Source organism: Serinus canaria, chromosome 6 (assembly GCF_022539315.1).
Source record: "Serinus canaria isolate serCan28SL12 chromosome 6, serCan2020, whole genome shotgun sequence".
Taxonomy (NCBI): domain Eukaryota; kingdom Metazoa; phylum Chordata; class Aves; order Passeriformes; family Fringillidae; genus Serinus; species Serinus canaria.
The window spans coordinates 21,346,680-21,358,693 of record NC_066320.1 but is presented as its reverse complement, the minus strand read 5'-3'; the positions used below and the strand labels follow the sequence as shown (position 1 = coordinate 21,358,693).

The window sequence follows — 12,014 nt, the reverse complement described above, 5'->3', positions numbered from 1 at the left end:
AGGGCAGCAGTCAGGGAAGGCCGCGTACCGGCCGAGTGGGCGAAAAGCAGTGTTGGGGAAGCTCAGCGGCGTCGTGCCCAATCGGGGCAGAGTTGGGAGACCTGAAGGGCCCAGGGGTAGCCACCGGCAAGAGCCCAGCAGACATCCCTGTGCCCGAGCCGCGGCCCTGTAAAACCATTCTGACCAAGCCCGTAGCCCTGGCCGAGGCGTCACGTGTTACGTATTACTGAGTATCGTGACGTCACTGTGACGCCACGCCCTGAAGGTCGCACCGCCCTTCGCGGCCGCGCCATGTGGTACGTGCGCCTCCGCCTGGCGCGCGTTCAGCGCATGCGCCTCCCCCCTCCCGGCGGCGGCGCGCGGGGCGGGGCGGAGCCGAGCGGGGGCGTTAATCGCGCGCGGCAGCGGCGTGAGGAGCAGCGCGCCCCGGTCCCTCAGCCCGCCATGGCCGCAGCGTACCGGCTCGTCCTCGTCCGCCACGGCGAGAGCGCCTGGAACCTCGAGAACCGCTTCAGCGGATGGTACGACGCCGATCTCAGCCCCGCCGGGCAGCAGGAGGCGCGGCGCGGTGGCGAGGCCCTCCGAGGTACCGGTGGACCAGGGAGGGGGTGCCGGCTAAGAGGGGGGTCGCGGGGGACGAGGGAACGGGATGCGGCCTAGTGCGGCTACGTCGAGCCTAACGGGTGCTGGTTTGGGGCTCTCTGATGCTGGGCGAGGGCCTCCAGTGCTGGGTCGGGAGTTCATTGCTGCTGGGAGAGTCGTAGGTACCGCAGTGTCTTGATTATCCCGTACCGGTCTCGTCCTGGCCGCCGTCGCTTTCTGTAAAGACGAGGACGCGACCGGTACCGGTGCGGTGAGGCCGCCGCCCTTGCCCTTTTCACCGATTGCATAAGGCCGGGCACTCACCTTCCTGGTCTTCCTCCGCCTCCCCCTTTCCCCGTATTTTCTAGATGCCGGCTATGAGTTCGATATCTGCTTCACCTCGGTACAAAAACGGGCGATCCGTACTCTCTGGACCGTCCTGGATGCCATTGATCAGATGTGGTTACCCGTTATCCGGACCTGGCGCCTAAATGAGAGGCACTATGGGGCTCTCACGGGTTTGAACAAGGCTGAGACAGCAGCGAAGCACGGTGAGGCGCAGGTCAAGATCTGGCGGCGCTCCTATGACATCCCTCCGCCTCCCATGCAGTCTGACCACCCCTTCTACAGCACTATTGCAAAGGTAAGAGCCATTGCTCTTTGACTGCTTTGCTAAGAGTCTCTTAAAAGACACCTGCAGTGTGGCCTGGGTTCCTGTATAAGGTCTCCTGTGTCTCTGTTGCATTATGTGAGGCCATTGTGCATGGTGCTGACAGACTTTAGGCTGAGTTTATCCTGCTTCCTCCCTGTGGAGTTGAACCCCTGGGCATTGTACGGACCAAGAAGAGGGCACAATATCCAAGATCCAAAGAAGAGGGCACAATATCTCTGTTAATCATTAGTGCCATGGATGTTTGATCTGGTTTCTTTGCCCGGATAGGCAATGTACGACTTTTCCCAGGAGGGCTCATGGCCCTGACTGTAGCTCATTGCAGCCCCACATCTCAAAGGCACTTTCTTGCTTCCAAGCCTGGCTTTGCTTAAATGTAGTGGGTCCTCAGGCAGAGAATCTGAGGGAGAGAGAAAATCTTGCCACCTTCTTCCCACACTGGATGGGGGCACTGGGCTGCTGTGTGAGCATGGTCGTTCTCCCAGGATCGCCGCTATGCCGACCTGACAGAGGACCAGCTGCCAACGTGCGAGAGCTTGAAGGACACCATTGCCCGGGCTCTGCCTTTCTGGAATGAGGAGATCGTGCCACAGATCAAAGAGGGCAAACGTGTCCTTATTGCTGCTCACGGCAATAGCCTGCGTGGGATTGTCAAGCACCTGGAAGGTAGGTCACCCCTGCAGGGGCATCCCGGGGACCCCTCCTTCCCCAGCTGCCACTGTGGGAAGGTGCAAGAGTGACAGCACTGCTGTGTTTGCAGGCATGTCAGAAGAGGCCATCATGGAGCTGAACCTGCCCACTGGCATCCCCATTGTCTACGAGCTGGACAAGAACCTGAAACCTGTCAAGCCCATGCAGTTCCTCGGGGATGAGGAGACCGTGCGCAAGGCCATGGAGGCTGTTGCTGCTCAGGGCAAGGCCAAGAAGTGAGGGCAGGCAGCAGAGCACCACGTAGTAGAGCCCCCTGCCATCCCCCACCCCTCTGTTCACACCCCCACAGTTGTAGGAACTCGGAGCTGTGGAGCTGGAGGCGCTCCCCACGGTTAGGCCCATTCCCTCAGACCAGGCTCCCCTCTGCAGATAGCCTGGGGGCTCTGGGGCGAGGGCCGGACATGGAGGTCTGGTGTGAAAGGCAGCCCTGTCTCTGCCAGGCAGCGACCCCACACCTGTCCATGCTGTGATCCCAACCCTCAGACCCTGTCTGCAGAGGGACAGGCCAAGCAATCCCTTGCCATGCCAGGCTCCTCCTTTGCTTTGCATCCCTGGCAGCTCTCGTCACCTGTTTACTGTAGTTTTGTCACTTGATTTAGTCCTTCCGGGAGCAGTGAGGCAAGTGCAGTGCCAGCAGTGACCAAGGTGGGTACCCATCCCCTCGTGGGTGCATGGCACAGTGCCTGGGATGCCACTGGAAGGGGGGTTGTGTTTTGGTGCATGTGGTACAGCACCCCAGGGTGGTACTCGTGACTTGGGGCCCAGCTCTGCCAGCCCCTGCTTTAACTATACTGCCTTCAGACAAGGGTGAGGGAGGGAGCCTGTTGCCTGGAGGTGTGTGTCTTCGACATGCTTTCCCCAGCTGCTGCCCATCCTCCTCCTGCTGGTGAAGCAGGTGCTGTTGTGTCCCATCCCTCAGGTGTGTGTACGTGGCCTGTCACTGTGGCCTCCCCCCTGCCAGTGTCGTGAGCCTGGGCTTGCACAGGGTCAGTGTAACTGTCCAACCATAGCAGCCGTCTTGTTCCAGTTCAATAAAGGAGTAATGCGCAATAAGGAGGTGTCCATGTGTCTCTGGGCCATCTGGGCTCCCTGCTGCCAGCATGTGCAGGTGCAGCAGTCAGTGCTGGGCACAGACATGAGCGTGTACAAGCTGTGCCAGGCTCAAGGAGCAAAGCTCAGCTCTGAAATCTCTGCCCAAGAGGGCAATACCCTGCCATGCTCTGGTTTTTGGGCTCTGTGTGCCACACCCTCATCCCAAAGGGCAGGGCATGCATGTGTGGCCTAAGGCGATATGGCCCCAGGCTCTTCTCAGCCACAGCCCACACTGGTGTGCCGAGACAGGCTCTGCTCCAGGATTGACTTCTATGTGGGGAAACCAACCTGGTGACGCGAGTGCCCAGCACAGCTGCAGCCCAGGGCTCTGTGCTCTTGGCATCACTGCCTCACACCCCTTCACCAGCAATGAAAATATGCTTCCTTCTGCCCCTGCTGCTGTGGAAGCTGTTCCCTGACCTGCTGTGCTGCAGGAGCCAGACCAAAGCCACAGATAGCCCTAGCTCCCCTACTGACTGTAAAGAACAAAGCAGGAAGCTCTCAAAAAAAATTTATTATCCACAAGTAGCAAATCTGGCCTGCCAGTGGAGGCCTAGCTGAAGCTGTGAAGGAGGTGGGAGCCCAGGGGCTGCTCTGGCTCCACAGGCCCCAGTGCTGCAGCCCCCTACCCCCCTCAGGTGTTATGTCTGCAGGAACTGGGGCTGCACCCGGGCCACCTTACGGAACTCCTTGGTGTGTGTCCGTGGGCACTGCATCTCACACCAGCTGATGGGTACCATCTGCACCCCTGGGGACACAGTATGTCAGGGTTGCTCCTTCCCAAACTTGCACTCCTCCATGTGGAGAGGGAGACAGCTGCATCAAGCTGCCCCTAAGGCAGAGATGAGGCAGAACTGTTTCAGCCCAGACCCTGTCCTGTCCATACCTGCCTCACTGCGTGCCACCACCACACCCAACTCGTTCTCTGCTGTGCTCAGCAGATAGTTGGACTGTGCATCCCCCAGGGAGATCTGGTTGGACAGGGGTTAAGGGCAAGACTTCCACAAAGGAGCCTGAGGCAACCCACTGTCCCTGAGGGGGAAGGATACAACTTTGGCTAGGACGATGTCACTGGGGCGGAAGCTCTTGTACACTTCTACCTGTACAGGAGAGAGCAGGCAATGCCACACAGCGTCAGGCTGCTGTCAGGGGGGAGACAGGGCCCCGCAAGCACAAACCAGGGGGCAACGGGTATAGAACAGTTCCTGGCAGTGGCTCACTGACCTTATCCTTCTCTGTGGCTCGGATATCTTCTCTCCTGAAAAAGGAGATGGAGAGATCTAAGTGCCAATGAGCACAGACAACTCAACAGCCTGTGGCAGAAGCTGTCCCAGCCTCCCTGGGTGCTCACCAGGGCCTGCTGGACACCAGCCCAGTGCTCAGGGCAGAGCTCCAGCTCAGGGCAGCCAGCTGCACTGCCCACAACAGCCTTCCTCCCCCTGAAGGGAGGGGATCCTAACCTTTTCCCTACCGTATGGTGCCTCGGAAGGTAGATTTCAGCGGCGTGGAGCCAACATACAGGATGTGGACTTTGGCAAAGCGAGAGTTAATACTGCAGACCTGCATGTAGGAAAAGGGGACTCAGTGGTCCAGGCAGGGAAACCGCAGGGAGCAGGCAGGGCTGCACGGGGAGCTCAGGTCTCACTTGGCCTTCTCCAGCCTGTGACCAAGCAATGGTGGGACACCTGGCAGCAAGCCAGGTGAGGAAGATTATACTTGTGCAATTCGAGGCACCAGAATAAGGCTGAGACCTGCAGTGATCCCAGTCCCTCACCCACCACCAGGAACATAAGAAAACTAATCCCTGGTCTGTGTCATCCTTTCTACAAGCTGCTTGAGGCACTGACCTGCACACTCCCTGCTCCAGAAAGAGTTATGGAAGAAGAGCAAAGAAAATCGTCCCCTCAAGCCCACCTCAGCCTCAAGGCAGGTGTCTCTCATGCCAATACCCACTTTCTTTGTAAGTGAGGAACTCAAGGGAGCCCCTTGGCTGCCCCTACCCTGGTGGGAGTTGTACAGAGGGGACTAAGAAGCTCAGGACTCCTCACCCCACCCTATCCGTGTGCAGAAACGAGGCTCAGAATGAGACAGAGTCGAGGCCCATGCAGTTTGTCAATGCAGCGCTCCAGTGCCCCACCTTGCATGTCACCACAGCCCCCACGTTGGGCAGGAGCTGGGACTCGCTGTCTCTCACCACCGACACCACGGGCAGCTGCAGGGCAAGACACGAGGGTCAGCACAGGGCACAGCTCGTGCACAGGATCACCAGCCGAACCCCATCGGAGTCCGATTCCCCGTGGCAGCCCAGTCTCCAGGGAGGCTGTGGGGCCTCGACGCACAGCACTCAGCCCTGGGAAGGAGCAGCCGTGCCGCGGCCGCGCTCACCTCGTTGTCCTCATTCTTTCTCTCCAGACAGCCAGCCAGCGAGGAGAAAATGAAGCCATGACGAGTGTAGGTGCCGCTACCAGCCGTGGCCTCCTCCGTGCTGCACAGCCGCTCACCTGCGACACAGGGGCTCAGGGGCTGCCGGGGACCCGGGCCCGGACCGCCCCGGGCACAGCGCTCGCTCCCTAGTGCGGGGCATCCCCGGGATAAGCCCTTTGCCTCGTCCCCTACTCCTCTCCTAGGCCACCGCGTCCCCTTTCCGAGCAGTAGCAGCCCCAGCCCCAGGAGCCCCGGGCTGCACTCACCAGGGACGCAGTAGCGTGCTGGAGGCGCCATGCCCGCTGCTGAGAGGGAATCACCAGAAAAACCTCACCCTATTGGTTCCAGAAGTCAATGGCACACTGTAAGTGTCGCGGGTATTGGTTCTCGCCTACTCGTCTTGAGGAATGCTGGGAGCTGTAGTCCGGTGACGGCAGACGGTGTTCCCGGCATGCCGTGCGCGGGCGCTGCCCGTGGGCCGGCGGGGCCCGGGCATGGAGGCGGCTGGCGGCGGGCCCAGGTCGGCGGCGCCGGGCGGGGGTGTCAGGGCCTTGTGAGAGGCTGTGGGCTTGTAGGAGCTGTGGCTACCGTGGGGCTGGGCGGCGATACAGAGGTGCTCTGGGGCGGGGAGAGCGGGGGCCGGGAGTGGATGGGGGATGCACCGTGTGCTGTGGGGCAGGAGGGGCTTGTGCGGAGCCCGGAGGTCGTGCTGTCGCCATTGGGTGCGCTTGGGATGGGAGGCAGCGGGGGGAATGCTGCTGGTCTGGAGGGGCTGGGATGCTGCGGGGCAGGGAGAGCTGGCTGTTTCGGGGCTGGATGCGGTGGGGCTGTAGGCATGGGCAGCCTTTGAGGATGGGGCTAAATAGCGGAAAGTGTCTTGGCGCTGTGGGGCTGGGTGCTACTGACCCGCGGGTGCCGGGCGCTGTGGAGCCACCGGAGGGTGCCACAGGGCTGCGCCTGGGTGTCTGGACCTGGCAGGGGAAGGCCTCCTCTTTTCCTGGGGTGGCACCAAATCCAAGGATTCCCACCCCTCGGCTGTGAGGTTGGCAGTGCTCTTGCCTGTGCTGGTGGTTGCTGTCCCATTCCCATGGGCTCGGTGCCCCGCTGGGATGTGGGGACGGCCGTGGGCAGGGCGAGGGCTAGATCCCAGTGCCCAGCTGGGCAGGGGAAAGTTGCGTGGCTCTGGTGGAGCCTCATCTCTGCGGTTGTGCTGCTGTCTTCAGGCACAGACACAGTGGAGACAGTGGGTCTTGCTCTGGAGCAGGCTGGCTGCCTCCCCTGTGGGTTCCCTGCCCAACAGCTGCCGCTATTGTAGGTGAGGAAGCTTCTCCAGGGGGCAGGAAGGTGCTGTGTCTTTGAAGGAAGGGGCTGACCTCAACACCTGCTTCTGGCTGCAGTATTTTGTCTTTTACCACACTGACAGCACAGGGATGTGTGCCACCCAAAGGCTGCATGTCACAAAGTTGTTGCTCCACTTTGCACCAGCTGAGTTTCAAAGAAAAGCTCTTGGCAAACCAAAGAGGAACTGTGGAGAAAAGGGTGATGCAAGCATTTGCATATCCCACCTCTCTCATACCAGGGCAGGAGCCATGCTTGTGACCTGGAATGGGCTGCTGGGTCTGGGGTCCTCATATCCAGCAGATCCCAACCTTGGGGTCAACCCCACAATCCTCAGGCACGGTGGGGGAGAGCCCTGTCTCCTTTGGGCAGCCCATCTGGAATGCTGCAGCTTCTGCCCTCACCCTCCCTGCTCCTTCCCAGGGGCTGTTTTGGTGGGCACAGCAGTGCAGAGAGACGATCCCTGCTGGAGTGACTCTGAGCTCTGGCACCAGTGCCTGGCACCAGGCCAAGGCGAGTGCTTGGCTGAGGCTCAGAACGTGCCTTGGAAGGACCCTGGGGCAGCCTCGCTGCTTAATATTGATGGGTATTGCCTGCACGGAGGCCTGGGGCCCCCAGCCCTGCAGATCGTTTTCCCATGTGCTGGGCCAGATCGGGTTCCTCATCACTCCCAGCAAAGCTCTCAGGCAGGACAAGGGGCTCAGCAGGCAGGGGACCACTGGCCCAGAGCGGTCCCCGGGCCTCTCATTTGTTGGTGTGTGGCACTGTTAGAGGATTCAGGCGAGGAGAAAGAGGAAGTGTTGGGATTCTTGGAGTGAGGCTGTGGGGTTGGGAGGGTGGCCTCTGCAACTTGGTCCAGAGGTTGAGGTGAAGGCAAGTAGCATCCTTCACTTTAAGGAGGGACTAGGGGAGGAGGGGTAATCCTTTACTGGCTCATCCACATTTTCCTTGTGTGGATTCCCCTGTTCATGAACATGTTGGGAAGGTCTGAAATCATCCCTGGAAGTGGCCCAGCATCCTGGATGTTCATGCCTTCTCTGGTTTCCTCTGAGTCAGACTCTCCATGTCACTCCCCCGGCCCCCTCCCCGCTGGGAAAGACGAGATGGGACCAGAGAGCACCTGAGCCCAGATGCTGAGGGGCCTGTGCCCCCTGCTCCGTGCAGAGAGACATCCCGGCGACAGCGGCCCCGCAGCCTCCAAGAGCTTGGGCTCAGCTTCTCCAGCTCGGCATCCTCGTCAGTTCAGGGAGCTGCACTGCCGGCATCAGTGCGTCAGGGAGGGGAAACCCGTCCCGAGGGACAGCCAGGCAGCAGGGTGGCCTGCCCACGCCAAGCTCCTGTCCCCCCAGGCGTGGTGTGGCAGGGATGAGGAGCCGGCAGCGGATGTTTGCCGCGGTGATGCGCCTGCTCCTCAAGTGCCTACGGCTGGGGCGGCGGCGGCGCTTCAAGCTGGTGTGGCAGGTGGAGCAGCTGTGGCACTACGGGCACCTCTGCCTCCGCTCCCTGCTCTACAACTCCTTCACCAACGGCGATGTGGTGCTTGACTCTCTCTTCGAGCCGGTCTACTGGCTGGTGGACCATGTCACCCGATGGTTTGGTGTGGTGAGTCCCCCTCATGGGGCAGGGTACACGTGGTGCTGGGGCAACGGGCTCAGGGCTGCCTGTGCTTCAGGCAGGAAGTGAGCTGGGACCTCAGTGTGTGGTTCAGATTGGTTCCTCTGGCTCCATCCTGCCTCTTCCCAGGCGGCAAGGGGCAAGCGCTGCCCACTCCAGTGACCAGGTCCCTTTCCTGTAGGTGTTTGTGGCACTGGTGATTGGGCTGACGAGCTCTATTGTGGCCATCGTGTACATCTGCCTGCTGCCCCTCATCCTGCAGACCTACACACCTGCCTGGATATGCTGGCACCTTGCCTATGGACACTGGAACCTCATCATGATTGTCTTCCACTACTACATGGCTATCACCACTTCACCTGGGCACCCACCACAGGTGAGGCACCAAGTGAGCTACAGATGGTGACAGCCTGGTGATGTTGTTGGAGTACGCCTCTAAACTGGGGAAGCTAGCCTGGGCAATGCAGAGTGGGAAGGCAGCAGGGCAGCACAGAGAAGAGCAGGAGTGTGAGATCCAGGGTTTAAGATGCACAAATCTCTTCTGACCTGTGCACAGGCCAAGAATGACCTCACTGGTGTGTCCATCTGCAGGAAATGCATTGCCCCTAAGCCAGCTCGCACCCATCACTGCAGCATCTGCAACAGGTAGGACACCCTCCCTCTGCCTGGGGCAGCCTTTGGGACCATGTTCCTCACCCCCTGCCCCAGTGTGAGACAGAGGCCCTTCTCCTCTGCTCTGCCCCCTCCTTGCCCTGTCGCTTGTAGCCTGCAGGGCTGGGGGGTGCCTGTCCCCTCCCAAACACACCACTTGCACTGGCTCTGACACTGGCACTGGTCTCCTCTCTCCCAGGTGTGTGCTGAAGATGGACCACCACTGCCGTATCCTTCTGCAGTACTAACCAGTGGCACACTCCTGGGGGGAACCAGCACTTCTTCCCCCTTCTCTCCCAGTCCCTTCTCTTGAGGAAACAGTCAGCATAGGAATGGGTGATGGGAGCAGGGCCCAGAAGAACTGCCCTGGTCCCTGGGTTGGGTTTCGACCCATGGTCTGTCACAGTTATGTACCTTTAACCCCAGAGGCAGCCTGGCTAAACAACTGTGTGGGACACTACAACCACCGTTACTTCTTCTCTTTCTGCTTGTTCATGACCATGGGCTGCATTTACTGCAGCATCAGCGGCTGGGACATGTTCCGGGATGCCTATGCAGCCATTGAGGTGAGCAGCTTCTCCTGCCATGCACCAAGACTGCCTGGCTTCCCCAGGCTGAGCTTGCAGAGCAAGGCTGGGCCAGGCCCAGCCATATAGTGACTTTGCTTCCCCTCTCCTCCTCCTGCAAGGCCCCCAGCTGCTCTGGTCCTGTGGGAGTGGGAGGGGAAGGGTCCCTGTCCCGCTCCTTTGAGACACATAACTGGTGCCCTGTTTTCCATCCCCCTAGAGAATGAAACTGCTTGAGAAGGAGAGACTGCAGGTGGCTGCCAACCAGGTGGGACATCCCTGCCCCCCAGCTGCTCCAGGCAGTGTGGAGCAGAGCTGCTGTGCAGGCTGGGTCCTGCTTGGGGCTCCATTCTCAAAGGAGCACCCCACATCACAACCAGCCCCCATGTTCATCTCATATGTCAGAGAGCTGGGGCTGGTTAGGCAGCTCTGCTATGGACAATGCCTCCAGCAGCTTGGGGTCTGCCTCTCTGCACCCAGCTTCCAGGGGCTTGGGTTGGTGACAGCTTCTTGGCATGTGCTGCTCACGCCATGGTCTCCTGGTGAAGCTGCAGCACTACATACATACACATCTCTCCATGACCACCAGCTGCAGTGTCCTGACCAGGCCCATGGCTGCTCCCTGCCCCCTTACCTCCAGCCCACTGTTCCTCACACCTGTGCCAGCTCTGGGTGTCTGTCTGTCTGTCTCGTGGTTATCCCAGCTGCCCGCGCCCCCCCCAACCCTGGCTGTTGCATTAGTTCCAGCTGCAATCCTTTCTTGCTGTCCAAGTTCTGCAGCAGGGAAGGGTGCAGAGATCCCTGTCTGGCTTCAAGCTGTAAAGCAGTGTGGGTAATCCTCCCCATCTGGTCCTTTTTCAGACATACTACCAGACCCCACCACCCACCTTCTCCTTCCGCCAGAGAGCTTTCCACAAGAGCGTGGTCTACCTCTGGGTCCTGTGCAGGTAAGGGGCCCCAAGGGCTGGGGAAAACAGAATGAATCCTGTCACATTGCTCGCCATTTACCTGCCTGTAGCTGGGCTTGCTCACTCTAGCTCAGATGTTGCTGCCCTGCCAGCCTTTGGGCCACAGAGGAGAGATTTTGTCTCCTCTGGAGATCAGACAAGCCGACCCACTTAGGCGGCTGTGGGTGCAGGGAGGCAGCCTCAGCCCCTGCCAGCTGCAGTGTCAGGGAAGGAAGGCCTGTGTTCTACCTGCTGTCCCTTGTCATACCTAGCTCGGTGGCACTGGCCCTGGGTGCCCTGACGCTGTGGCACGCTGCCCTCATTACCCGTGGGGAAACGAGCATTGAACGGCACATCAACAGAAAGGAGAGGCAGAGACTGCAGAAGAAAGGCAAGGTGAGCAGAGCCCATGGCATGGGGGCTGGCTGGGGCAGAGCCAGATGTGATGTGCCTTTCCCTGTCCTGCAGGTCTTCAGGAACCCCTACAGTTACGGTGGCTGGGATAACTGGAAGGTGTTCCTGGGTGTGGATGTGCCAAGGTAAAATCCTGGGGAAGCCCCTGCCTGAGAAAGTGGTGGCTCAGCAGCCCTTGGGGATGTCGGGACAACAGTGGCTCTCCTTGGGCTGCTGGGGGAGAGGACAACAGTGAACATTGATCCCACACTGCACTGGGCTTTGTAAGGTGTGGAAGACGTGGATTTCATTGGCCTTGTGCCTCAGGAGCCCTGTCTGGTGACAAGGTGGCCTGCTCAGCACACCTTTGCCAAGAGAATCTGAGCTGAGGAGCTCAGCCATTGTGGGAGCTCAGGATATGGTTCCTCAGAGCTCAGAAGCACCAAGACTTCACCTTTTGGCTGTGGCCTCACTTTCCCCACAGGCACTGGCTCACCCGTGTCCTGCTGCCCTCTCCTCACCTGCCCCATGGGACAGGCCTCAGCTGGGACCTGCCTCCCTGCGTGACAGAGCAACGCACGCCACTCCTGGCAATCTGAGGCCCTGTGCTCTGGACATCCCTTCCCGCAGGCAGGGGAGCATGTGGGGAACTCACTCCACACTGCAGCTTCCTTTGGCCAAAGTGCCTGGCAGAATGCTGGCACATATCACTGACTGGAGCCAGAGCCATGGGAAACTCTATGGACAATGTTGGTGCCTGGACACCTGCCCTCTTGGCGGCTGCAGGCAGCCCAGGGGCGAGGTGGCAGAGCTGCTGCTCCCTGCTCCAGCTGGACGTGCTGCCCACATTAGCACAGGTACGGGCCAGCATTGGCCCAGCTCAGCTCTGAAGGGCTGGGCACAGATGGCACCCCCAAGTGCTCCCCGGGGAGTCTTTTTAAGACCATCTACTAAATACTGTTTTTTTAAAGGGAGTCTGTTTTTGTTATCTTGTGGGGGACATGGAGTTCTGGGGATGGGAGAAGA

General features: G+C 59.9%; 3 protein-coding genes across 8 annotated transcripts; 2 read left to right on the top strand and 1 right to left on the bottom strand.

The window, feature by feature from the left end:
- Nucleotides 1–276: 276 nt before the first annotated feature.
- On the top strand, nt 277–3,016 carry PGAM1 (phosphoglycerate mutase 1). Its single transcript, XM_009087253.4, has 4 exons — nt 277–586; nt 951–1,225; nt 1,738–1,918; nt 2,013–3,016. Exons 1-4 carry the CDS (start codon nt 292–294, stop codon nt 2,180–2,182), a joined length of 921 nt encoding a protein of 306 aa, XP_009085501.3. The 5' UTR covers nt 277–291; the 3' UTR covers nt 2,183–3,016.
- A 538-nt stretch (nt 3,017–3,554) lies between these two features.
- EXOSC1 (exosome component 1) lies at nt 3,555–5,879 on the bottom strand. Of its 2 annotated transcripts, none has more exons than XM_018910702.3 (8): nt 5,746–5,879; nt 5,441–5,556; nt 5,193–5,267; nt 4,527–4,615; nt 4,280–4,313; nt 4,105–4,155; nt 3,942–4,026; nt 3,555–3,849 (listed from the first exon to the last, which is right to left on the bottom strand). In XM_018910702.3, exons 1-8 carry the CDS (start codon nt 5,774–5,776, stop codon nt 3,773–3,775), a joined length of 558 nt encoding a protein of 185 aa, XP_018766247.1. In that variant the 5' UTR covers nt 5,777–5,879; the 3' UTR covers nt 3,555–3,772. The 2 variants fall into 2 exon arrangements, with proteins under 2 accessions (XP_018766247.1, XP_009085502.1); XM_009087254.4 differs by having other exon boundaries at nt 3,555–3,803.
- Nucleotides 5,880–5,910: 31 nt separating this feature from the next.
- Nucleotides 5,911–11,962, top strand: ZDHHC16 (zinc finger DHHC-type palmitoyltransferase 16). 5 transcript variants are annotated; one of them, XM_050976080.1, is made up of 10 exons: nt 5,911–5,999; nt 7,874–8,419; nt 8,613–8,807; nt 8,988–9,076; nt 9,282–9,310; nt 9,515–9,648; nt 9,869–9,916; nt 10,510–10,595; nt 10,868–11,134; nt 11,473–11,962. In XM_050976080.1, exons 2-10 carry the CDS (start codon nt 8,183–8,185, stop codon nt 11,585–11,587), a joined length of 1,200 nt encoding a protein of 399 aa, XP_050832037.1. In that variant the 5' UTR covers nt 5,911–5,999; nt 7,874–8,182; the 3' UTR covers nt 11,588–11,962. The 5 variants fall into 5 exon arrangements, with proteins under 5 accessions (XP_050832037.1, XP_050832035.1, XP_050832038.1 ...); XM_050976078.1 differs by having other exon boundaries at nt 5,938–5,999; nt 8,167–8,419; XM_050976081.1 differs by lacking the exon at nt 5,911–5,999 and adding an exon at nt 6,711–6,794.
- The last annotated feature ends 52 nt before the right edge of the window (nt 11,963–12,014 follow it).

Coding starts and splice junctions, on each gene's coding strand:
- PGAM1 (XM_009087253.4), top strand. CDS start 292: ATGTGGTACGTGCGCCTCCGCCTGGCGCGCGTTCAGCGCATGCGCCTC. Junction 587..950: donor CGGTGGCGAGGCCCTCCGAG/GTACCGGTGGAC, acceptor CGTATTTTCTAG/ATGCCGGCTATGAGTTCGAT. Junction 1,226..1,737: donor TCTACAGCACTATTGCAAAG/GTAAGAGCCATT, acceptor TCGTTCTCCCAG/GATCGCCGCTATGCCGACCT.
- EXOSC1 (XM_009087254.4), bottom strand. CDS start 5,776: ATGGCGCCTCCAGCACGCTACTGCGTCCCTG. Junction 5,557..5,745: donor AGCACGCTACTGCGTCCCTG/GTGAGTGCAGCC, acceptor CCTGTGTCGCAG/GTGAGCGGCTGTGCAGCACG. Junction 5,268..5,440: donor GAAAGAATGAGGACAACGAG/GTGAGCGCGGCC, acceptor CTTGCCCTGCAG/CTGCCCGTGGTGTCGGTGGT.
- ZDHHC16 (XM_050976078.1), top strand. CDS start 5,974: ATGGAGGCGGCTGGCGGCGGGCCCAG. Junction 6,000..8,166: donor GCGGCTGGCGGCGGGCCCAG/GTCGGCGGCGCC, acceptor CTGTCCCCCCAG/GCGTGGTGTGGCAGGGATGA. Junction 8,808..8,987: donor CACCTGGGCACCCACCACAG/GTGAGGCACCAA, acceptor ACCTGTGCACAG/GCCAAGAATGACCTCACTGG.